General features: G+C 34.3%; 3 protein-coding genes across 3 annotated transcripts in view; 2 read left to right on the forward strand and 1 right to left on the reverse strand.

Annotated features, from left to right (window-relative positions):
- The window catches only part of LOC130742964 (uncharacterized), a 28,277-nt gene extending 23,895 nt beyond the window's left edge, over positions 1–4,382 (reverse strand). Inside the window, exons 1-2 of the mRNA XM_057595073.1 lie at positions 4,248–4,382; positions 3,481–3,684 (exon numbers count right to left, since the gene is read on the reverse strand). Of these exons, the coding sequence (XP_057451056.1) occupies positions 3,481–3,539 (59 nt within the window). The 5' untranslated portion in view covers positions 3,540–3,684; positions 4,248–4,382. The remainder of the gene's footprint in view (positions 1–3,480; positions 3,685–4,247) is intronic.
- LOC130742959 (hydroquinone glucosyltransferase-like) lies at positions 510–2,128 on the forward strand. Its single transcript, XM_057595067.1, has one exon. It carries the CDS (start codon positions 521–523, stop codon positions 1,979–1,981), a length of 1,461 nt encoding a protein of 486 aa, XP_057451050.1. The 5' UTR covers positions 510–520; the 3' UTR covers positions 1,982–2,128.
- Positions 4,134–10,187, forward strand: LOC130742963 (peptidyl-prolyl cis-trans isomerase FKBP20-2, chloroplastic). The gene is made up of 7 exons (XM_057595070.1): positions 4,134–4,500; positions 5,237–5,327; positions 5,418–5,632; positions 5,896–6,005; positions 7,183–7,291; positions 7,445–7,521; positions 9,950–10,187. Exons 1-7 carry the CDS (start codon positions 4,485–4,487, stop codon positions 10,070–10,072), a joined length of 741 nt encoding a protein of 246 aa, XP_057451053.1. The 5' UTR covers positions 4,134–4,484; the 3' UTR covers positions 10,073–10,187.
- Positions 10,188–22,881: the final 12,694 nt, after the last annotated feature.

Genomic DNA, 22,881 nt, shown 5'->3' on the forward strand with positions numbered 1-22,881 from the left:
ATCATTTTATATTTTATAGCTAGCTTTTAACTAATTTAACATTGTAAAAAAACTATGATTAACACTTTTAATTCATTGGCTAGTTGCCTTTTAACATTCAACTAGAAAGTAAGTTACATAACGGAGCAAATACATACTGATTGACAAACTACCAATTTTATCAGTGAGTTTCAGTTGTGGCTTACACTTGAAGTGATTTTGGCACCAAAGAATCTTTCTAGAAATCCAAATGAAACCGAAATGGTTGGTTTTCCAAATCAATACACGCTGTCAGTCATCAAATAATGCAGGCTATAAATACATGTATAGAAATGCACGGACACAAGGGTTACATCACTTTCACTTAGTCCTTGCAGCTCAGTTCATCTACCATATATTAGTTAGGTACTGTATCTTTGAATACTAATTGAGTTAACGTGAAAACACTTTTATCCCTACTCGTACGAAAAGTTCCAATTACTTTTTACCTCAAAGTGAGTGTTAATGTCGGTTAACACTGAGGCGAACCAGTATCGGATACATGAGAGGCCAGGACATTCACTTTTTTATATATAACCAACCATCTTCAAGAAATCCCAAAATATACATTCATTCTCTACATTCTATCTCATATATCATGGAGAGAAAAACATGCATTGCCATGGTTCCTTCCCCTGAACTGAGCCATTTGATCCCACTTGTTGAGTTAGCAAGGCGATTAGTTCTGCACCATCATGACTTACATGTCACATTACTCATTCCCACACTTGTTCCTCTCACTGCTTCCATGAAAGCCCTCCTCAACACTCTCCCTCCCAACACAAACTTCACTGTTCTTCCCCAAGTGAAAATTGAAGACCTTCCCCACAACATTAACCCTGTAACAAAATGGAAACTCATTGTGCAGCACTCAACTCCATTCATCCATGAGGCACTGACCTCACTCATTTCCAGCACACGCCTCGTAGCTTTAGTCTACGACATGTTCTCATTCGATGCGCATCATGTGGCTAAGAAACTCAACCTCTTGTCTTACCTTTTCTTTATTTCAGGGGCTGTAGTGCTCTCATTCTCACTGTCTAGTTTTCCCAAGCTTGATGAGAGTGTGTGTGTGTCCTCTGAGTTCTTATCAGACTCAATTGAAACAGTGAATGTTCCAGGTTGTGCTGTAGCTTTCCATGTAAAAGAACTTCCAGAACCAGTTCTCTATGGAAGATCAAGTGAAACATACAGATCAGTTCTTGATGTGTTTCACAAGATTTCATTGGTAGATGGTGTCCTAGTGAATACCTTCACAGATCTGGAAGCAGGGGCCATAAGGGCACTTCAAGAGAGAGAAGGTCCTTGTGTTTATCCTGTTGGACCAATCATCATGACTGAGTCAAGCAGTGAAGAGAACAAGTTATTGTGTTTGAGATGGTTGAACAATCAACCACCGAGTTCTGTCCTTTATGTCTCTTTTGGGAGTGTTGGAACTCTCTCTTATGACCTACTCAATGAGTTAGCTTTTGGATTAGAAATGAGTGGCCACAAGTTCTTATGGGTTGTGAGAGCTCCACTAGAGTATTTACCATCTGGTTTTCTTGATAGAACAAAAACACAAGGCTTAGTGGTTACATCTTGGGCACCACAAATTGAGATTCTTGGTCATGCATCAACAGGTGGGTTCTTGAGTCATTGTGGCTGGAGCTCCACTCTGGAGAGTGTGGTCAATGGAGTTCCTATGATTGTTTGGCCTCTGTTTGCGGAGCAGAGGATGAATGCGAAGATAATCACTGATGCGCTCAAAATTGGAGTGAGGCCGAAGGTCGATGGTGAAACTGGGATGGTGAAACGAGAGGAGATTGCAAGGGGTGTGAAGAGGATCATGGAAGGTGATGAAAGCTTGGAGATATGCAGAAGGGTCAAAGAATTGAGTGATGGTGCTGCTGCTGCGCTGAGTGAACATGGTTCATCCAGAAATGCAATCTCTAGTCTAGCTCTGAAATGGAACAACTTGTGAGTGGCGCCTAGTAATTGATAGCATGTTTAGAAATCATTCTACAGTTGATTCTTAAGCTGGAATCAATTTTGGGAGAAGCTTCTGTAATAATTTCTGTGTGTAATTGATTATGAGAAAAAATAAACTGATCCAAATCTACTAACATAACTAGACTCAAAGTTCTCAATGGGCGGAAGAGTAATTGATTTTGGGATTTTGATAAATTAGAAAGCTTATACATTATCCTCTATCTTTTCTGCTCTAGCAACCCCTCACTACTTTTAATCTTTGTAGAAACGAAGAATGGCCAAGTGAAATAACATGTTACATGCTGCTTGACATGAAATTAATGGATTATGTATCTTATTATGATATATCTATTAGAGAATATTAATTCTCCATATTAAAATACAATGAACAGATCCAGTTTTCATACAGCAAAGTTTGCAGGCCAAATTGCAACTACTCATAAAGAATTGCATCTCAAGTCCATTCTGAAAAACAGAGGAACCACATACAACAAAATATTTTCAACATTTTGAAACAAACTCGTGATCTTGCCCAAAAAGAAAGGGGTTCGATAATTGTGACCACAAAGGTGATGTGAGGAGTGAGGACTGAAACCAATGAGATAATATCTTCTCTATGAAATTAAATAGCAGGGGTTAGAGATGGAAGGAAACGACGATTTAAATTGGGATACTTCAAGAATATAAGCAGAAGTATGCATCTCCTTTTGTTAAAGAGTAATTAGTCACTTTGAACTTAAAAGACACAGGCTTACGTTCGTCCCCCTACTAAGGAAATAGACAAAGATGTTCCGATTCATGTTAATTTCAGCTTTCAGCTAACTAATCCGTTGTTTTATGTATGTCTAATATAGCGTATAAATTTTTTTCTTAGGAACACAACAATAATAAGTTAATAACATGGATTGATTGATATACTAGTGACTTATGATTGGGTTGCTTTAAGGTGATTTTTAGCTGCAGCAAACTTAAGGCATGTGAAATTTCATCAAAGAACCATTATTGATTACTTGAAAATTTCTGGCGTTTTTGAACCGTCTCAGAACTACAGAACAAAGTCATAAATAAGCAATGTGCGCAAACATCAAAAGCATATCAAGGAGAAAGAAAAGTCAATGGCAAACAAGGAAACAGCAACCAAGAAACAAAGGGCATAAAAGAGAGCAAGAGAAACTAAATGTCAATAAACAATGGCTATGTTCAATTTGAACTCATTTTATGTCAGTATGGCATACACTACCTAAAGAGAAAAAGAAAATTCAGAAGCAAGAATAGGTCTTCCTCGCTTCACTGTTTACCCTGTTAGTCAGTGTGATGTGGGAACCTAGCATGCCAATATTTCTAGTTGAAATGAGATAGCTGAAATCAGCACTATTATAAGTTTGTCAATTCTTGTTAACCTAGCATGCATACAGAACTACTCTACAGTTATAACTTATAATCTCCCTTTGATTAGTATAAAATATCTTTCAAAGGTAAGTTTGTAGTAACCTCCATTTTCTGCTCAGATTCATTTGAAGAAAGCATGAGGATGTACGCATTATCCGCATTGCCTTTTTCTGGATTTAGTGAGATTCTGAACCTTCCTCTCAGAGTGATTTTGATATCTCCCTTGAAGCCTCCAATTCCAATTTGAAGGAGTCACTACTTGAAGCCTTCTTTTTTATTTTCCTTTCCAATCTGCTACTTCCTTCTCTGTAATTTAATTGTAATCATTCGGCAGAAGCACTTTGCAAAAATTTTAGGCAATGGGCATTGAAATGAGAACTAAAACTATACCTGTGTAGTCTTTTGCAACGGGCTACAACTCTATTACTAGAGAATGGAAAGAAGTATGTTTTTCTTTGGTATTAAAAGTTAAAACTTTTGCTATGTTAAGGAGAGCATTGAGACAATTATTTGTATACTATTTATCTCTAGTCAATGTGTCTATGGAATTTGCAAGGACCGGACATATGCAGGGGTGACCCATATATAAGAGGTCACAAACAAACAAATATAAGATAATCTCTGATACCATGTTAGATTTTGTGTTAGGATTAACTCGACCCCGAAAAGCTAACTTAGAAGTGAGAGTTACTCTGCTCTACCCTATATAAGAACTATCTTGATCATATCTTTAGTCAACGTGCAACATCTAACAACAATATGCACATGCAATCTCGGAAGTAAATGCTGAACAACCAATCATCATAAATTTTATCCATATAGCTTCAATAATTTCCCCTTACACAAAAGCAAGGACAAGTAAATCTTACACTATAGGGGCTTCGTTCACTGCTCACCACGTTGTTTGCTCTCCGATACCGCTCCACCGGAGAAGGGAGTAAGTGGGTTTGGGCGCCGGTGGAGAAAGAAAGAGGAAAGTGGTCAGGATTAGAGGAGGGACACTTGAGTCATTTCACTTTTTCAATCTTTGACATAAACTGATACAACGGATTTTCACTCTTACTGGCTAACAGAGTGGAAGTGGATATCATAGAAGCAACACGAATATGGGAACTTCTCTCTGTAAGTCTCTCTATCTCTCACTCACATTCACATGGGTTTTGATTGAATATGAGAACTTGTTTAGTTGTGGGGATATTAATATAGCTTTAACTTCATGTTATGAAAACACAATTCTGGGTTTGGTCTATGCTTCAGTATCTTTGATGTCTTTGTTGTCATCTATCTTGGTTTTGTGTTTGTTGTTGATTTTAAAGTTCATATATTGTTCCTAAGTCCTTGAGATTTGCATGTGATAGGATGTTCATGTTTCCTTTATCCAAGAGCTTAAGCTTTTGGATAATTGGTTTATTACATGATATCAGAGCCTCTATCGCCTAGTGGTGTAGAGTTTGATCATTGTTGTCCTCATTATTCTAATAAAAGTTGAATTTAAGTCCATATGATATGTGGGTTTGTGCATAGTCCACACTACAAGTCTAAGTGGGCGGGCTCCTGCGTGAGAGGGTGTGTAGAAATATATTATAAAACTATCAAGTGTCCTTTACCCAGCAGCTTAAACTTTTGAGATAATATGTTATGACAGTTCGTTCCCCCACCCGGTTTTGCACTTCCTATCAAACTAGCTGGAAAATTAGGATGAAAAGTAAAATTCTAGATAAGTAAGCTAAGTCTTTCAACTACATGGAGTAGGCATTTGTTGCTGTAAGGTTAATGATTTGGCAACAAATGAGAGAATGTGGAAGTTTGTTTCACTTTCAGGTACTTATTAACTAAAAAGCTTTAACTTTTTTGGCAGTGAACTTCCCATTTTCTGTACAAGGAACTATATTTTCTCAAAGGAAACAACTAACGCATCGATACACAAATCAGAAATCAGAGGAGTATCCGTGAGTGACCTGTAGATTGACTTCTTTTGTGAAATTTCTCGAATGGATTGTCATTTAATTGTCTCCTGAGTTGCTTTTCTGTATGGACAGAGTTCAAGATAGCTGTATACTACATTCTGCGAGAGCATTGAGGAGGAAACTTTTGCTTTCTGTTTTGGTTTCAACTGGTGTTTTTCCAACTTTATCTTCATATGGGAAGACAAAGGGTATTAATCCGTTTAATGAAAAACGGTTGCTACAACAAAATAAGCAGATACAGAAAGCAAACTATGCGCCAGAAGACTTCCCAAATTTTATTAGAGAAGGTGATGCTTACCTATATGCTTTTAATGCTGTAATGTCTCACGTTATATCAGTTTTACATGCAAAAATGATTATCTTATTTTCTGAGCTCAATAAGAAAAAAAATCTATTATCTTTTACCCTGTATCTCTCATGCCAGTGTCACAGACTCACAGCTGTGTTTAACTATTTAAATTTAGTGTGAAAAGTTTGGGAGCTTACTATGAAGTTTGTTTATTGTCAACCTATTGCATATGATGGTCTGATTTATTGACATTCTTTTCAGGTTTTGAAGTTAAAGTAATATCATCAGAGAACTATATTAAGTGTGATTCAGGACTCATTTACCGAGATTTTGAAGTTGGTAAAGGTGATTGCCCAAAGGATGGTCAGCAGGTTTTTCTTTTTATTTTTCTTTCTAATCTGCTACTTCCTTCTTTGTAATTTATTTGTAATCATCCGGCGGAACACTTTGCAAAAATTTTAGGCAATGGGCATTGAAATGGGAACTAGAACTATACCTGTGTAGTTTTTTGCAACTGGCTACAACTCTATTACTAGACAATGGAAAGAAGTATATTTTTCTTTGGTATTAAAAGTTAAAACTTTTGCTATGTTAAGGAAAGCATTGACGCAATTATTTTCAAGGAATTTCTTTAGTTCCTTAAGATGGGGAAAATTGGGAATTGATGTTTGAGTGGTTTGATTGGAGAAGTAATATAATATTTCGAAATTTAGAGCAAGATGCCAGAGATCTGTATTGTCTTGAAGACATCTCATCTTGGTTTGCTATGAAGTGCATGTTTGGAAACCCTTCTTCAATTGATTCTGTAGGCAGAATCAATTTTGGCGTGGAGCTTTAGTGTGTAGCTTCGGAGTTTCAGAATTGATTCTGATGAAAGAGAAACGTCTTCAGAATCAATTTTGTGGTGGAGATTCCATGAGTAACTTCTAAGTTTCAGAATTGATTCTGATGAGAGAGAAGCGAATCAAAACATGCTAGATATATGTTTTTACCATGGGGGTCTTTCATTTTTACATCCACAGTCATGGTAAGACCTAAGAAACTCGGTTAGAAGTCTCTTATTGAGTAATTTCTTAGCTATAACAACCCAGGGGAAAGGAATATCCTATTTAGATGGTAGCTCCTTCATTTGCTGATGCGTGCCACCAAACAGTAGGTCCAGCTACGGTTCAATTTCATTGACAAGACAGGGCATTTTTTATCACTCTAGGTACAAGAAAATTGTGTAGCAAGTTAGTCTGAATTTTCACTGTGGCTAGAGCATAGAAAGTCCTTGATGCTGCTAGTTATTCTCTAGCATTTTGTGTTAGGTTTTCTTTTATTCATTTTTTATTAATCCATCCTCGATTCTACTTCCTCCAAGGATTTTTGCAGGAATGTTTTGTATATCTGCATCCTTGGCATCTTCTTGTTGGTGAAATTAATAGATAATTATAGTCAACTTTGCAAAACTGCAGCATTTAGGCACCAAGCACTACAATTCAAAACCTGACTTTAATAAACAAGTTATAATTTGCTTATTATTTGATTTCGTGTCATGCCTTGCAGGTCACATTTCACTATACTGGTTATAACGAATCGGGCCGTCGTATTGACAGCACTTATTTGCAGGGTTCTCCTGCCAAAATTCGCATGGGTACTAAGGCACTAGTTCCAGGTTAAAAAAATTATATTTAGTTATCAGTTTCATTGCAGACTGTATGTAGGACAAAGAACATTCATCCTATGTTTGATTTTGTCTTTCCTTGAAAGAATTAAAACGGGGAGGAAATTAGTGAAGGAAGTGAGAAGTATATTTTTTCTGATGTAGGGTTTGAGGAAGGAATTAAAGACATGAGACCAGGTGGAAAGAGAAGAATCATTATTCCCCCTGAACTTGGACCACCGGTACATCTCTCATTTTCTTTCATCTCCTTCCTCTAACTTGTTTTGGAGTCTTTCCATGTTGTTTAATATTGACTGCTTGGAACTTAATGTATGCAAAGGTCATGAAATTTGCCTTGGTGTTTTATATACACAAAATTATCATTTCTTACAATTTACAGCACACGTAATATAACTCTGCACTTGTTGGGATCTACTTAGGACATGATAGAACTGTTAAAAGTGAAGAAATAATCTCTTTACATACACCCAGTATGTCTGGTTGAATAAACAGCTCACATAAGGTGTATATTTATGTTGAAAATGATTACCTAATCACTTAAAACTTGTATTTGAATAATTTGATAGTTTGATGTGTTTTACATATGACTTAGAAGTACAATGCATAGATAAGTTTCCTAGTCTATCTCAACAATAAAATCAGAACATCATCTGCAAAACTAATCCTATCTAGAGATAATACTTATCATAACTAACCTTATCTTATCATAAAAAAACATATCTCATATCTCAACACTTCCCCTCAAGCTGGAGGGTATAGATCATATGCATCCAGTTTGGAAAACATGTATGATATTTGCGGACCCATTGAGGACTTAGTGAAGATATCAGCAAGCTGATCCTTGGACAAAATAGAGGAATAGGCATAACAGAGTTAAGTGAAAGGCAAGAACATGTAGTGACATCTGCTGACATGTAGAATCGATGGTTAGCAGGTGGGGAGCATTGAGAACCTTTTTGTTGACGAGAATATCCAAGAAAAATACACTTTCTAGCATGAGTGAACAGCTTATATGCCTTGGAGAAAGATCATGAACAATGCACGAGGATGAACAAAATAAATGGGATCTTAGGAAATAACAAGGGATGAGGAACTTGATTGCTTAAAATAGAGGATGACGTTCTACTTATTTAATACCCAGCAGTGAGAACAACACCCCCAAATAATTTAGGGGAGCATTAGCATTTAATAAGAAAGATCGGTCACTGTCAACAATATGCCTATTTTTCTTTTAGGTGTTCCATTTTTCTGTGGTGTATGAGGACAACTAGACTGGTTTTGAATTCCATGGGTGATCATGAATGATTTAAAACAATCAGAAAAATATTCCTTGGCATTCAAAATGAAATTTGTCTTGCCAAATTGAATTTTGATCTCTTAACAAATTTTTTAGAAGATACTATATAGCTTAGAACAATCTTTCATTAAAAGTAGTCAAGTGCACCTTGAAAAATCATCAGAAAAAGCACCTTAAACAGACACGACTAGGACCCTAAACATCAAAGTGAACAATATCAAAAGGAGAAAAAGCTCGTTTATCAGTACTACTAGAACTAGAATATGAAGCTCTAATTTTCAGAGTTGACATGACTCACTCTAAAGAATAACCATAGAAGATGAGGTACCATTTTCCTTAAATTTTCTGAACATGAATGATTAAGGTGACGATGAAGCAAACTAGGGGATTTGGCAGTAGTACATATGGTGGAAGTGGTTGGCTGATGGTAGTAGTCTTTGTGATTCAGATCCGGTTCCAATCTTCTGTACTATATTTGGTCCGGTATCAGAAAAGAGTTGGAGATACAGGTTTGGGTACAATATAGTTGTTTTCCTTGTCGAAGTAAGATTAAAAATAGTAGGCTTGTTAGAAAGGGTAGGCTTGTTAAAAAGGGTAGGATCCATAGAGAAAAACAGCTTGTGTAGGCTTGTTACAGCTTACTTCCTTGTATTAGAAAGTTTACATGTATGAGTAAATAGCTTAATTAAGCATTTGTTTATCACACGGGAACTTGTGTCAAAAGAGCTTATTCAATAAGCGCTTACTAACAAACTTGCCTGAGAAGCTTATTAAAATAAATTCAAAAGATCTTATAGGTAGTTTGCAAGTTATTTCCTAAGCTCAACCAATAAGTTTTAAGATAAGTTCAAATAAACTCCAGAAAAGCTCTTCCTGGGACCTGGAATTTTTCTTTAACAATGTCAATTCATTGTTAGAATTAGAATCCTTTACTGATGTGCACTTCTTGCTCCCAGTCCCCGTGAGGAGCTGTTATGACCCATCATGATCCTTTCATTTATGTGGGTATCTTTTACAGAAGAAATTATGGCTAAGTATTGAAGTCTATTACATATTTAGTTTCATCCAGCTTACTCCTTTGTGATAATAAATCAGAAACTATATTATACAATTCAGAAACCTGTTGGACTCACCAAGAATAAAAAAAACAAAAACTAATCTGTTGGAAATCCGTACGGCGAAACTTTTTTATTCATTTCAATATTATGTCCGAATTGCAGTGACATATAGGGTTTAATCTTAAGCACCTCTTATGCTCATCATTCTTGCTAATATTGTCAGTGATACAGTTACCGTTCTTGTGAGTTCATTAACCTCTCCGAGTTGCATGCCTGATGTTTTGTGTTCTGCAGGTAGGACCATCAACCTTTTTCAGCGCAAAACAATTCGAAGTTTTTGACGTTGAACTGTTAGGTATACAGAACTGTGAAAGAAGGACTGTATTAGCCTTTTACTCTGATGTTGTATGCAATTGAGACAAGGCTTCCATTTGAGCTGTAGGAACTAGATTATGAGTTAACTACATAGAAGCAGTAAACTCACAACCCTTAAGTTTCTTGATTTGAGGCAATCATTATTCATCATTATCAAGTTTCTTTCTTTGGCGCATATTGTTCAGTATTATTTTGTCTGGTTTGTAACACTGTCCATCATCAAGAATGGATGGTAAGGTATTCATTGTGAAATTACTTAGAACTAGATGTTAGACCCGCCCGTTGCGCGGCATATAATAATTTTTTTTTTAAGTAAAATGATATATATTTTAAAACATAAATGAAATGCAAAGAGTTATAAAATAGTAAGTTAAAATAGTAATTGTATCAATACTGATAGTATTTGCTAATAATTAAAAGCTGACATAAAAATAGAATTAACAATAAATCATGCCACTAACTTAATTTTTTCAAAGTACATAAATATAAATTGTTTTTTGGTTACATAAAAAAATGTAAATTGTTAAAAACAACTTAATTAATTAATAAGATTTTTTAGAAAAAAAATAATATAATTTGTCATATTATTAAGTTTACTAAATATATACAAAAAATATAAATTTCACAAAATGTTATGAATATTTGTAGATTATATAGATAGTAAAGATGTATTATATGTTTGTTATCTAAACATACATTTTAAATGTGTTATATAAACAAGCAATTTATCATCCTCGATTTAGAATATCTAGACTCTGAGAAAATCTAGAAGTGTCTAATTATTTTGAATTTCTATTTATAATTAATATGATAAATATATGTGAAAAATAACTTAAATATTATTGATATATTTTTATTGAATAATAATAATTTTGATTAAATAATTCTAGTGTTCAATATTTTATTTTTCTAATTTTGTATATAGTAGATATTATTTTATTGATTCATAAAAGGACTAAATATGGAAATTGAGTCAAAGGTCTTACATAAATATTATATTATTTAATAATATGGGTAATTTTTACTAAACTATAAAATGAGTTCTATTAATGAAGAGCGCAAGAAATTAAAAATTAAATTTTTTCGACCAAAGAAGCACTTTCATGCATCCCTAGTAAAATTGTTTTATTTTTCCGTCCGAATCGACATATTACTAACGATTTGTGTGGTTGGTAACTTAGCAATTGTTGATGTCATATAGAAACGACTATGACCAATGCTAAGTTACCGAACACTTTTCAAAATCCGTTGGTAAATACTACCGAGGAGCTTAATTCCGACAGATCTTTGGTCATTGGTAATTTCTCTTACGAAATTACTAAAATATGACACACGCAATGCGTGGACATATAATTACTTTGTCAGATTGTTGAGAGATAATAATAATAATAATAATAATAATAATAATAATAATAATAATAATATGACATGTCAGAATGTGAGGGGTTAGGGATCAATTTTAGATAACTAAATTAAATGGGTTAGGAATCACATCATTAAGAGTATTGTATTTGTAGATGAGTTGTCACGTCATTTAAAAATCTGATGTGACAAGCAAGGAGTAAGAAAGAAGAGTTGTGTTGTTAGTGTTACAATACGAGCATCAAAATTAATATATTACTGGACTCAAACCCGTGCAATGCTCGTGGGAAAATGATTTCATGGTTTTTTCTATATTTAAAAGTTATATATTAACATCTATTAATTTTAAAATAAAATAATTTAGTGAATTGGTGGTCCATTAGGTGTTAAATAATTTTGTTTCATAAACAATCTTTCTATTCTTTGGACCAAATCATGAATCATTTCTTTACAGGAATTATTTTATTGGATTTGGTGAAAACAATTTAGTTTTTTTTCTTCTCATTTTCCCCTTAGGAAAACTGGGAATGAATAGCTAAATTTACATATTATCATCTTGCTTTTCTATTCAATCATGAGATCATCTATGGTAAGGAAGTAGTGCTGATTATGAATATTATGAATAGATGGTAGTAAGAAAACTGCTTTGGATTGGTGGAAGCATACATAATATAAATAAAATGAAGGAATTGAATGAAATGAAAATATAAAGTTGGGAGCAGAGTTGAGTTTGGTCTAGATGTAACAGTTAGTAAGTAGAATGAATAACAAGGAAAAACTGAAGTTTGGAATATAGATGGTTGTACTGTAACACTTGACAGCATAATTTATGAGATAGGAACGTTTCATAAAACTGAAAGAGAATGAAGTCTGATAGGGAGGGATGGACACAAATGATTTGTGAGATTTACGTGATTTGAGAAGAATACATTGTGACACATCAGTAAAAATACTGAGTTGGACACTGTTGCAAGCAATATAAACGATGATGTGCCAGCGCTATATTGTGCTCTTCACAATTCCTATATTATAATAGATTTTTTACAATAGGATTTAATATTAAGACCCTCTTAACTCGATTGGGAGTCTCTTTGTATTAGATACAAGTCACAACAAACCTTGAAAGCATGAATATGCATGGTTTCTCAAAGAAGTTTTCTACACAATTTCTGTCATACCAGTTATAATTTTAAGTGAGTTTATTCAAAAGTTCAATCAATTATGATTAATCTCTTAAACTTCATAAGAGCAAGTCAATACGATGAACTTTTTTTTTTTTGACAGAAAGATGAAACTTTCAATACCATGAACTGAAAGCAATTAGCTGAGTAATGTTATCAATTTTTTTTTATAGCAATTAAATATATAGCTTACTACCTGACTCAAGGCATAAAGGACCCCAGGAACCAAAAGAATCAGATTATATAATTTTGAATGAACTAGAGAAAATATTTATTTTGGTCCATGAAACATTTGAGGCAACTCACTTTAGTCCTGAAAGATCAAAATAATCATTTTAGCTCCTGAGAGATTAAAAGGTGATTAAATTAGTCTTTTATTAGGGAGTAAATTAATGCTAAAACATTATCTCTTAGAAACTAATTTGATCGCTTAGAGCATCTCCAATAAATGCAAGGTTCTTAGTTCTTATTTCTGAGCTAAGAACTAAGAACTGAGTTCTTAACCATTGGAGGGGGCTGACGTGGAGTTTTTAGTTCTTAAAAATAAGAACTAGTTCTTATATAAGGAGTTTTATTTTTTGAGTTATTAGTATAATTTTTTTTTCTCTCATTCATCAACTGATTTAATTTAGGTATTGAATTAGCATTTAAATTTAAATCAAAATTATATGAAAATAAAAAATATTACTAATATAATGGTATTGTGGGACCAGATGAATAATTCTAAGAATTAAAAACTCATGGTTGTAGCAAAATCTGCAAAGAATTGTTTAAGCACATATGGCAGCACGGGCCTACATGAATAATGCTAAGAACTAAAAACTAAGAACATAGCATTGAAGATGCTCTTACTATCTTTAAGACAAAACGATGATTACATCAATGATGAGAAATTGAGAATCAAGTAGGCTAATTGAAGATAAGGGTGAAAAGGCATTAAAAAGACTCAAAAGAACCTACTACAAAGGCAAAAACTGAAAAAATAATACAAGATCCCGAGAATCATGTGTTGGGTTCTAACCCATTTTTTTCCTCATGACAACTTTTACACATGATCACCTGAATATGATACGAGATTAAATTCATTATATTAGTGGCTTTGAGATTGATCCCTAAGTGTATATAGTTGCATTAAATACTCAGAGGATAGTTTTATCAACTATAGTAGTCTTACGAACCAAGACAATAGTGAGATTGATCCCTAAGTGTATATAGTTGCATTAAACCTGCCTAGTGCTTTCTTTTTTGTGGGGCTTAGCCCTTCATTATAAAAAAGAGGGTAATTAATGTAACCTAGATTATTTCATGAATTGATTTATTTCCTTATTTAATCAGAATTATGAGTTTATCCACTGCATATTTTATTTTTTATCAATTAATTATTCAGAATTAATTAAACTTTTTCAATTTTGACAGTGGTGGTGGACTTTTGACTATGCTCTACCTTTCTCATCGAAAGGTTATGCAATGGGGTTTCTGTCAACACCCAAATTCATACAACTCATTTTTACTAAAAAATCAATTGGTTAGATAAGATAAATAATTGCAAAAATATGTGAATTCTATGTTCCTTTATGATTTTTCTTTACTTTACGTGTAAATTGTTGACCCACTTAAAAAAAATCAACATAGTGTTGGTCTAGTGATAAGAAAATTAGACTCTTGTTAGGATGAGAGCACAAGTTCTAATCCAAACAGGTGGCAATATCCGTAAAAACCCACTAAAAATATATAAAAAATTATTTTTGTTGTTGCTGTGTTGGGTCCATAACTTTGGCCCATTATGTTCAAATTAGGGTTAGAGTTAACGCCCTATAAAAATGACACTTTTCCTATTCACAGGAGACACTTCTTCACTTTCAAACCTAACCGCCCCTGCTGCTCCTCGATCGAGCTGCCGTTTCACCACAACTCACATGACAACCACAATCTCCATAGCCTCCACCCAAGCTAAACGACAATACATCAACACCACCATCTTTCATTCTCTTCACAACACATTAACCCCATCTCTTTCCACCCATTCTTCTTCTTTCTTTCATTATCATAACACCTCACACTCCAAAACATACCCGTAAGCCCCACCACCATCCAACCATCATCATCGATTCTTCAATCATCTTGACCGTGTGAGGTTTTTGATCTCATCGGCCTCCATAATATTGATCACAAAATAAGGTTCTTCATTTATTTGCAATTTCAAACTCAGATTTACTCTTTTCCGATGTACTAAAAAAATCTTAGATTTATTGTTGTTATCATTGATTTGTTTGATTCTAATTATTTTTATCTTGTTTATTGTTAGCTTAAATTTTTTCACTATGTTTTGGTATCATGTTTTTTTTATAGTTTCAATTGATTTGATATGATTCCTTTCCGACTTTTCTTTTAGATTTCTTTTTAGTGGCTCTGCTTTTAATTGTTGATTTGATTTTGAATTATTTTATTTTGCTGCAATTTCTCATTAATTCTATTTTAGTTTTTTTATTTCTGAGATGAGATTTAGTTTGGTCAATTGTTCAAGTTTATTTTAATATGTTTGATTTAATTTAGTTTTTTTTAATAATCATAAAGAACAATATTTTTTTAATTAATCAAAGATCAAAAGATATTTCAAAATATGCAAAGAAATAATTTCTTTATTTATTATTAAAAAAGCTTGTACATATCTACCATAGCAATAGAATACCTAGAAATTAAAGGGAAATACTAAGGCGCGCTTATGGAGATGGAGGTGGATCATTCAATCCAAAATCTACAAGTCATTCATTGTCGGGGTATTTATCATCCATATCAATGCCATCTTCAAACATTCAATCTTTCAAATAAACTCAATTCCAAATTTGAGGCATCTAAGGAATCTTCAAATTCACCATTCACATAAATGTCTTCTGCATGTAGTCCCATAACCTGCAGTTATGGATCATTTTCATTGACATGAATGTTGTCAATCTTGACACTCAAACAATCCCTCAAGTTCAAACGGTCAAGCTGAGGACTTCTTGACAAAATTTAAAGACTATCTGTGTTGCTCATGAGATGGTAAGTTATCTTCAAATGCTTTAGTTTTGGCATGTATGAGGCAATGGAAAATGCCTCATCATCTTTCAAGGGCTTGCGAGAAGAATCTTTCAGGTGCATGTTTCGGTGCAAAAACTTCTAATAGTTTGCAGTTCTTGCCAATTATCTCTAGCGATAGGGGGCCAATTTTGAGGAAGCAACTCTCATCTAAGGAAGTAAACATAGATATATTTGTAGTAAACTATTCCATCATAAAATTACTCAAATTGCTTCTTGGAAGCCAATGATTTTGGAGTGATTGTATGATTAGGGTACAATTAACTACAAACTCATTGGCTTCCAAGAAGCAACTTGAGTAATTTTATGATGGAATAATTACTAGAAAAATATCTATGATTACTTCCTTAGATTTGAGTTGCTTCCTTAAAATTGGGCTCCAAGCGCTAGAGATAATTGGGAAGACATGCAAACTATTAGAAGTTTTGCACCAAAACATCCACCTAAAATATCCTCCCTGCAAGCCCTTGGAAGATGATAAGGCATTTGTCATTCCCTCAAACATGCCAAAACTGAAGCATCTAGAGATGACTTACCATCTCATAAGCAACACATGCATTCTTCAAATACTATCAAGTTGTCCTTAACTTGACCATTTGGACTTTAGGGGTCGTTGGGGTGTTGACATTGGCTGCATTAGTTTCAATGAGAATTATTCAGAACTACAGGTTCTATAGGGCCTTGTGGGGAAGACATTTATGTGAGATGAATTTAAAGAGACATCAAATGCCCTAGACTTTGAAATTAAATTTTATTTGGAAGATTATGTGTTTGAGGTTAACACTAACAAGGATGATGAACACCTTGATAATGAAGAACTTGACGATTTTGGATTGAATGTTTCTTCCAACTCCACAAGCCTTAGTATTTCTCTGTGAATGACTAGCTTTTCTAATGCACATGGCTAATATGCACAAGTTTTTTTTTGTATATACAATAAATAAATAAATTATTTCTTAGCATATTTTTAAAGTATCTTAACTCCGCCTATGCTTGCATAGCCGATCCCAAGCCCTAGTAAAGGAGGAGAGTTGTGTCATGTCACGATAGCCAACATAAAACTTTTCAATATCATCAATATATTTTAAAATATTTTATGGCCTTTGATTTTTTTGGTGTGTTAAATTGTTCTTGTAATTTCGACCCATGTGTGGTGAATGCAAGAGGCCTCCCCTAGAGTGTGGCTCAGGAATCGAAATTTTGACTAATGAGGTTTAAATAATCACTTTTTTACCACTTTGACCGATACGCATTGAGTTATGATCATTCCTAAACAGACTGCTATTAATTCTCCAATGTTGTTTTAGAAGGAGAATCACTCAGGATGTTGTAGTTTACTCGAGTCATTGTGACCCGAACTAACTTTTTCCTCCAAGGCACGTTCATGACTTCATGCATGTTATTTTCTACCGTGTGTAAACTAAAGGCCTTACTAAACTTTTCCTAAAGCTACATAAGGTGAATGAAGCTCACAAGTCAAAAGGTTTGTCTTCCTTACCATGTATATATGAAATAATAAAAATAACTACAGGAACATTAAATGCCTTTTAAAAGTGCAAAGATTAAAACATGCCTCTAAGCTTGTTTTGGGAAATCTCCCAAACCAATTATATGCACTCATAGTAGATCAGCAGTTTTCATTAGCTGATAGACTAGACTGATGAACGGATGATGAAGAAATATAATTGAACTATTATATTGGAGATGATCCCATAGTTGAAAACTTGGACTAGCGTCAGACTGCCAATTGGCTTCCAAACTTATCGGCAGCTTAACATCTAATTTTACCACACAGCTTTGTCCTTGTCAAAAAAATTCATAGACATAAAGTGGAGGGCACCAAAAGCAGCTCATGCTGATATGGAGTAAAAAATGTCCCTTGTTTAACTTGGACATTACCCGTTTGATTTACCGTTAGAAACTATGAAAACAGAAAAATTAACAGTTCTCAATGCACTTTTTATTGAAGTAGCAAGTTGGAGCTTGATCAAAAAGTATTTCGGATGTGTATTTTTCTGCTTTCATACTTCCTATGGTAAACAAATCAGACAAATCATACATTTTTGGTGACTTGTAATATTCAATTAAGAAACTCACATAAAAGTCAGTATTATTAAGAATCACTAAGTACATGTGGCGTTAGAGCCAATGGAAACTTGATTTGGGTTCTAACCCATTTTTTCCTCATAACTACTACAACGGCAAAAACTGAAAAATTAAAACAAGATTCAGAGAATCATGTGTTGGGTTCTAACCCAGTTTTTTCTTCATAACTTTTACACATGATCACCTGGATATGATACGAGATTAGATTTCATTATTATATCAGTGGCTTTGAGATTGATCCCTAAGTGCACATAGTTGCATTAAATACTCAGATGATAGTTTTATCAATGAGAGTAGACTTACGAATCTAGACAATATTGTATCTTATGGAGTATATACAATATTGCATCTTATGGTGTATATAATCCTAAAAAACTTCTTTTAACACTACCAACATTTCTGTGTATGTGTTATTAGCTAAAGTAATCATTTATTCATTCATCTCTAATTGAATTTTGTATTTGATACTTGAATACACTCATGGTAGAAAAAAGCTATTCTAATTGTTGCATTTGTCACTCGTAGTTACAAATCTAACTCTTAAAATAAACAACGATATTTAATGCATATAATGAGTACCATACTTGTACTAACAGAAAATGGTACCACACCCCATCATTTACGGATAAGGATACAAAGCAAGAATCATTTTTCCACTCCAGCTGAATAAATTAGATTATGTAATTTTCACTTGATAGCGCTTTACTTTATTCATTAATCGTTCATGGAGTCTCATGGTCATTATATAGTCCATTAGATCCAACAGAACTGATTCCAATTTTGGCATCAGTGACTAAATGTATATTCATATGCATAGCATCTCAAATTGGTTTCTTCAGCAACTTCTGTCAGAGAATGCTGATAGCTTTTTGTTTGTTAATTCTGTTTCATACAGCACCAACATTGAAATCAAACTCCATAACAAATGTGGAAAAAAAAACTGTTACAAGAAATGGTTCCTCCCAAGTTGAAAATTCACATGATCTTGCAAAACTTTAACACCAAGGTAATGAAAAAAATTCACCTAAGAATCTATTCGAGTTGTATGATAATGACTTATAACTTTGATCACTATCGGTACAAAGACTATCAATGAGTTACGTAAGGACTACTAGTTAGTAATAGTTTACCTAAGATAAACCACTACTTGTGAACTTTGATTAAAATTTAGTGCAGGCCCTGCAAGGATAACAAGCCAAGCAGCAATGAACATAGGTGGTTGTTGCTTCGCAGGCACACAGGAGCTTCTTCCATCAAAATCTGATCAATATAAGCTAAGCATGCTTGAACAGCTTCATGCTGAGCCAATGGAAGTACACAGCAACAAAAAGTATAGGGATAGTCAATGGCACTAAGAAGCAGTAGTACCTATTATATCAGTCAAAGAAATCAGAAAAATAATGAGCTTATCTTTTCTCACAAGCATTAGCAATAAAAGAATGAGACAAAGTAATTAGCAATATAAACAATGAAAACAAAAATTGTTCAATAAAAGAAATCATAACACTAATAACAAAGTATTAGTTCCTACAATGAATTTAATTGTAGCATCATCGTGTGCATCAAATTCTAAATTAGCCCTAGAACTATGCTATAGCAACTAACATCAATGTAAACCTTCGTTTGGTGAATCTTCTACCTTTCAGAAAGAAATAATCATCTAGAGAGCTAAGACAACACAAACATCAATGTTGAACCAAGAGGGAAGTGGTATGATGAACATGATCAGTTACTTACGATTGTCATCAACCACTTCCCTCCTGATCTCCCACATGTTTCTTGGGTTTTCTGACTAGGACATTCCCCCAACGTTTTTTGCCTAAAGCATCACAAAACGGGACATTTTCTACAAAATCCATTGCCTGCAGGATGTGGGAGGAGCTGTTTAGCTTCAGTTGGTCTGAAAAATGAAATCTTTCTATGCAATATCAGGGTGATATGGTCATGGAGAAATTCAGAGGTCATGGCTGGAGATACCTGGTACTGGTTCACGGTTTTCTGAGATTTTTGAACTAGTTAAGATTTGCAGATCAGTGAAGTTCTCTGACACAAATAACACCCATAACAATGGAAGGAGAGGATTATGGGGTTGATTTTCCCCCAAATGATGGGAGTTCTATTGGCAATCCTGGTATAGCAGGCTCTGATTCAGATTCCAGAATGAGTCTAACCTTTGGTGATGTGGTTTTTCTAATTTTATAGGCATCTGCTGATAGCTTTGGCATAGCATTCAGCTGACTTTGATCTTATTCTCCCCTTTTTCATATATACCAAAAAACTAAAGCAGTATCCCCCTCAAAAGTATCCATATAAACAACATTGCAACAATAAAACATTTACTTCACATGATGATAATATAAACCAAGCAAATCATGTTCTTGTCAACCTTCCTTGGTGTAACATGAAGCAATGCTATCAAATAGCGGTTATAGCGGCGCTATAGTGTAGCCCTTTTTTGGCTTACCGCTACTCCGCTATTTGCCGCTTTTTCCTCTATTTTCCACTTTAAGAGGCTGGAAATAGCAGATTTTTGGCTTACCGCTATAGTCCGCAATCCGCGATTAACAACACTAGCATGAAGGCAAGATTACATAACACACCCACTATCATCAGAAGTAAATCAACTAAATAGACAAAAAATCTATTAAAAACAACAAATACACTAAAAATCAGAGACTAGAAAACACAAACTTTAGAATTGCAAATCAATATTGAGCATGATTACCAGTCATTTTGCATTGCAGATATCATTGCAATCTGAGAAGGAGGCAGAAGCTTGGAAATAACAGCAACAAAGAAGAATCCAACAAAGAACACAGAGCCAATTGACACCAACAACCACCCCCAAAATTTTCTTTCATCAATTGAAGCCAACCAAGAATAAAGACTCATAGAATCACTCTTGTAGATGCCAACCTTGATCAGAATAAACACCTCTGTAGCGTCACCGCAAGGTCGCCGTTGCTCCCGCTGTCTCTACGCCGTTCTTCACTGTCAGAGCCAGTGCACGTCCTCCATCGGAGTCGCGCTCGCCAAAGACCGCCTCTCCTCCGTCGTCTGCTCTTTCTTTCCCTTTGCTTCTTTCTTCGTCGTTTCCTTTGTTCCCTAGCAGTATAAGATTTGTTTTTGGGTAAAGGGTTATTTTCGTCCCTAATGTTGTAGGGACCGTGTAATTTAGTTCATATTCTTTTGAAATGTCACCTATGATCCCTAATGTTTAAAAGTGTCGATCATGTTCATCTCTGAGTTGGATCCCGTCAGTGAATGATAATGATTAAGGTGATTTGACACGTTATGTGCCCATGTGTACTTTACACATGGATTTAAATGTTGGAGAAAACTTATAAGCTTCAATTTAGTCCATGCGAGCCCTTATGCATATCCATCATCCTCATCATCTTCAACATCTCACCATCACATCATCCACCGTAACCACCACTGCACCCACCCCACCACCCAAACCGCAAATCCTGCCGCAACCCCCACCCTTAGTCAGTTGTTAGAGAACAACCAACACCCCCCACCCCTCCGGAGAACAACCACCACTGCCCCCCACCCTATCCAGTCTTTGAAGAAGAAGCAGAGGAATCGGGGGAGAAGAAACTTCGAGGGACTATACTCAAGATCTGGACGGATTTGGCCGATGTATCTGCCAAATTTACTTGCTGCTTCACAAAAATGAAAAATCCCTCTTTTTTTTCATTTGTGATTTTTCTAAAGTCTAGCTTGAATTTTTTTATGGCAATGGGAAGAGTTTGTTTGATTGGTGAATGGAGATGAGGGGAGGAAGGAAGCTAGAGAAGCAGATGCACAAATTGAAGGATTCTAGGGTTCTTACTCGCAGAGACTAAATTGAAACTTCTAAGTTTACCCCAACGTTTAAATCCACGTGGAAAGTCCACATAGGCACATAACATGCCAAATCACCTTGACCGTTATCGTTCACTGACGGATCCAACCCAGGGACGAACGTGATCGACGCTTTTAAACAGTAGAGACCACATGTGACATTTCAAAAGAAAATGGACTAAATTGCACAGTCCCTACAATTCTGTCAAAAAAGTTCTTTACCCTTTTCAAAATTTGTATTTATATTTTAATTAAATAAATAATCTGAATTTGATGCAAAATAAAATTGATTCTTGAACTTTTGTTATAATAAAATATATAATTAAAAATTATATACTCCTAATTCCTAAATATATTCATTCTCATGTATTCTCTATTATAATATTCTGGGTGGTGGGTTAAAATATGGAAAAAATTATATTAATGGATATGCACTGACAGTGTAAAATAGTTTTACACAGACATTCAATTGAATTCTGCCAAATCAGAAAATATATTATTCTTTTAATTAAAATTAAAGTCAAATGTAATTATCTCTCCTATGTGGCATGCTTTGATTGGATGACTGAGTAAAACTATTTTACACTGTCAGTGCATATCCATTAAACTCATTATAATATTTTGATTATAGGAGAGTATTTTATACTCCATCCGTTCTTATTTAACCGTCCACTTTGAGTGGAGACACACATATTAAGAGTGTGATTAATTTTGTTGATTTTTAGAAAAAATGTGGATTATTTTTCTATTTTACCCTTTAAAGTATGTGTTATCTCTCCTCATTTATTGTACTGACAATGACATTTATTGTAAAAATATCATTTAATTCTCTCGTGAAATGCTAAGTGGACAGTAAATAGAAACAAAAAAATTCTTCAAAATTGACAGTTAAATAGAAACAAAGGGAGTAATATTTTAATTGTAATGACAATGGTTCTCTTCACCCCTTTAGTCTCTCCCCTTTCATTTAGAAATTGCAATGATAATGATATTGGCAATGGTTCCTCTTAGCCATTGCCATGACAATGGTTTTATTTAATATATATTTCAAAAGAAATGGTTGCAATTCTCCCCAATGCTAATTCTAAGTGTAACTTAATCGGAAAAACGTGAATTGTTTTTTTTCGATAATAAAATGAAAGACTGAAAGAAATAAACTCCTCAACAAAAGATAAAAGAAAACTAATACACAGCTACATATATATATACATGCCCACACTAGTACCAACCACATCGCGAGTAACCTCAAGCGACGGGTGACAGAAGAAAGTAACG

The sequence above is a fragment of the Lotus japonicus genome, chromosome 3, assembly GCF_012489685.1.
Source record: "Lotus japonicus ecotype B-129 chromosome 3, LjGifu_v1.2".
Lineage (NCBI taxonomy): Eukaryota > Viridiplantae > Streptophyta > Magnoliopsida > Fabales > Fabaceae > Lotus > Lotus japonicus.

Bases quoted from the DNA above. Each gene is read 5' to 3' on its own strand.
- LOC130742963 (XM_057595070.1), top strand. The intron at 5,328-5,417 runs GTGAGTGACCTG...CTGTATGGACAG, and splicing joins CAGAAATCAGAGGAGTATCC to AGTTCAAGATAGCTGTATAC. The intron at 6,006-7,182 runs GTTTTTCTTTTT...CATGCCTTGCAG, and splicing joins GCCCAAAGGATGGTCAGCAG to GTCACATTTCACTATACTGG.
- LOC130742959 (XM_057595067.1), top strand. From the start codon at position 521: ATGAGAGGCCAGGACATTCACTTTTTTATATATAACCAACCATCTTCA.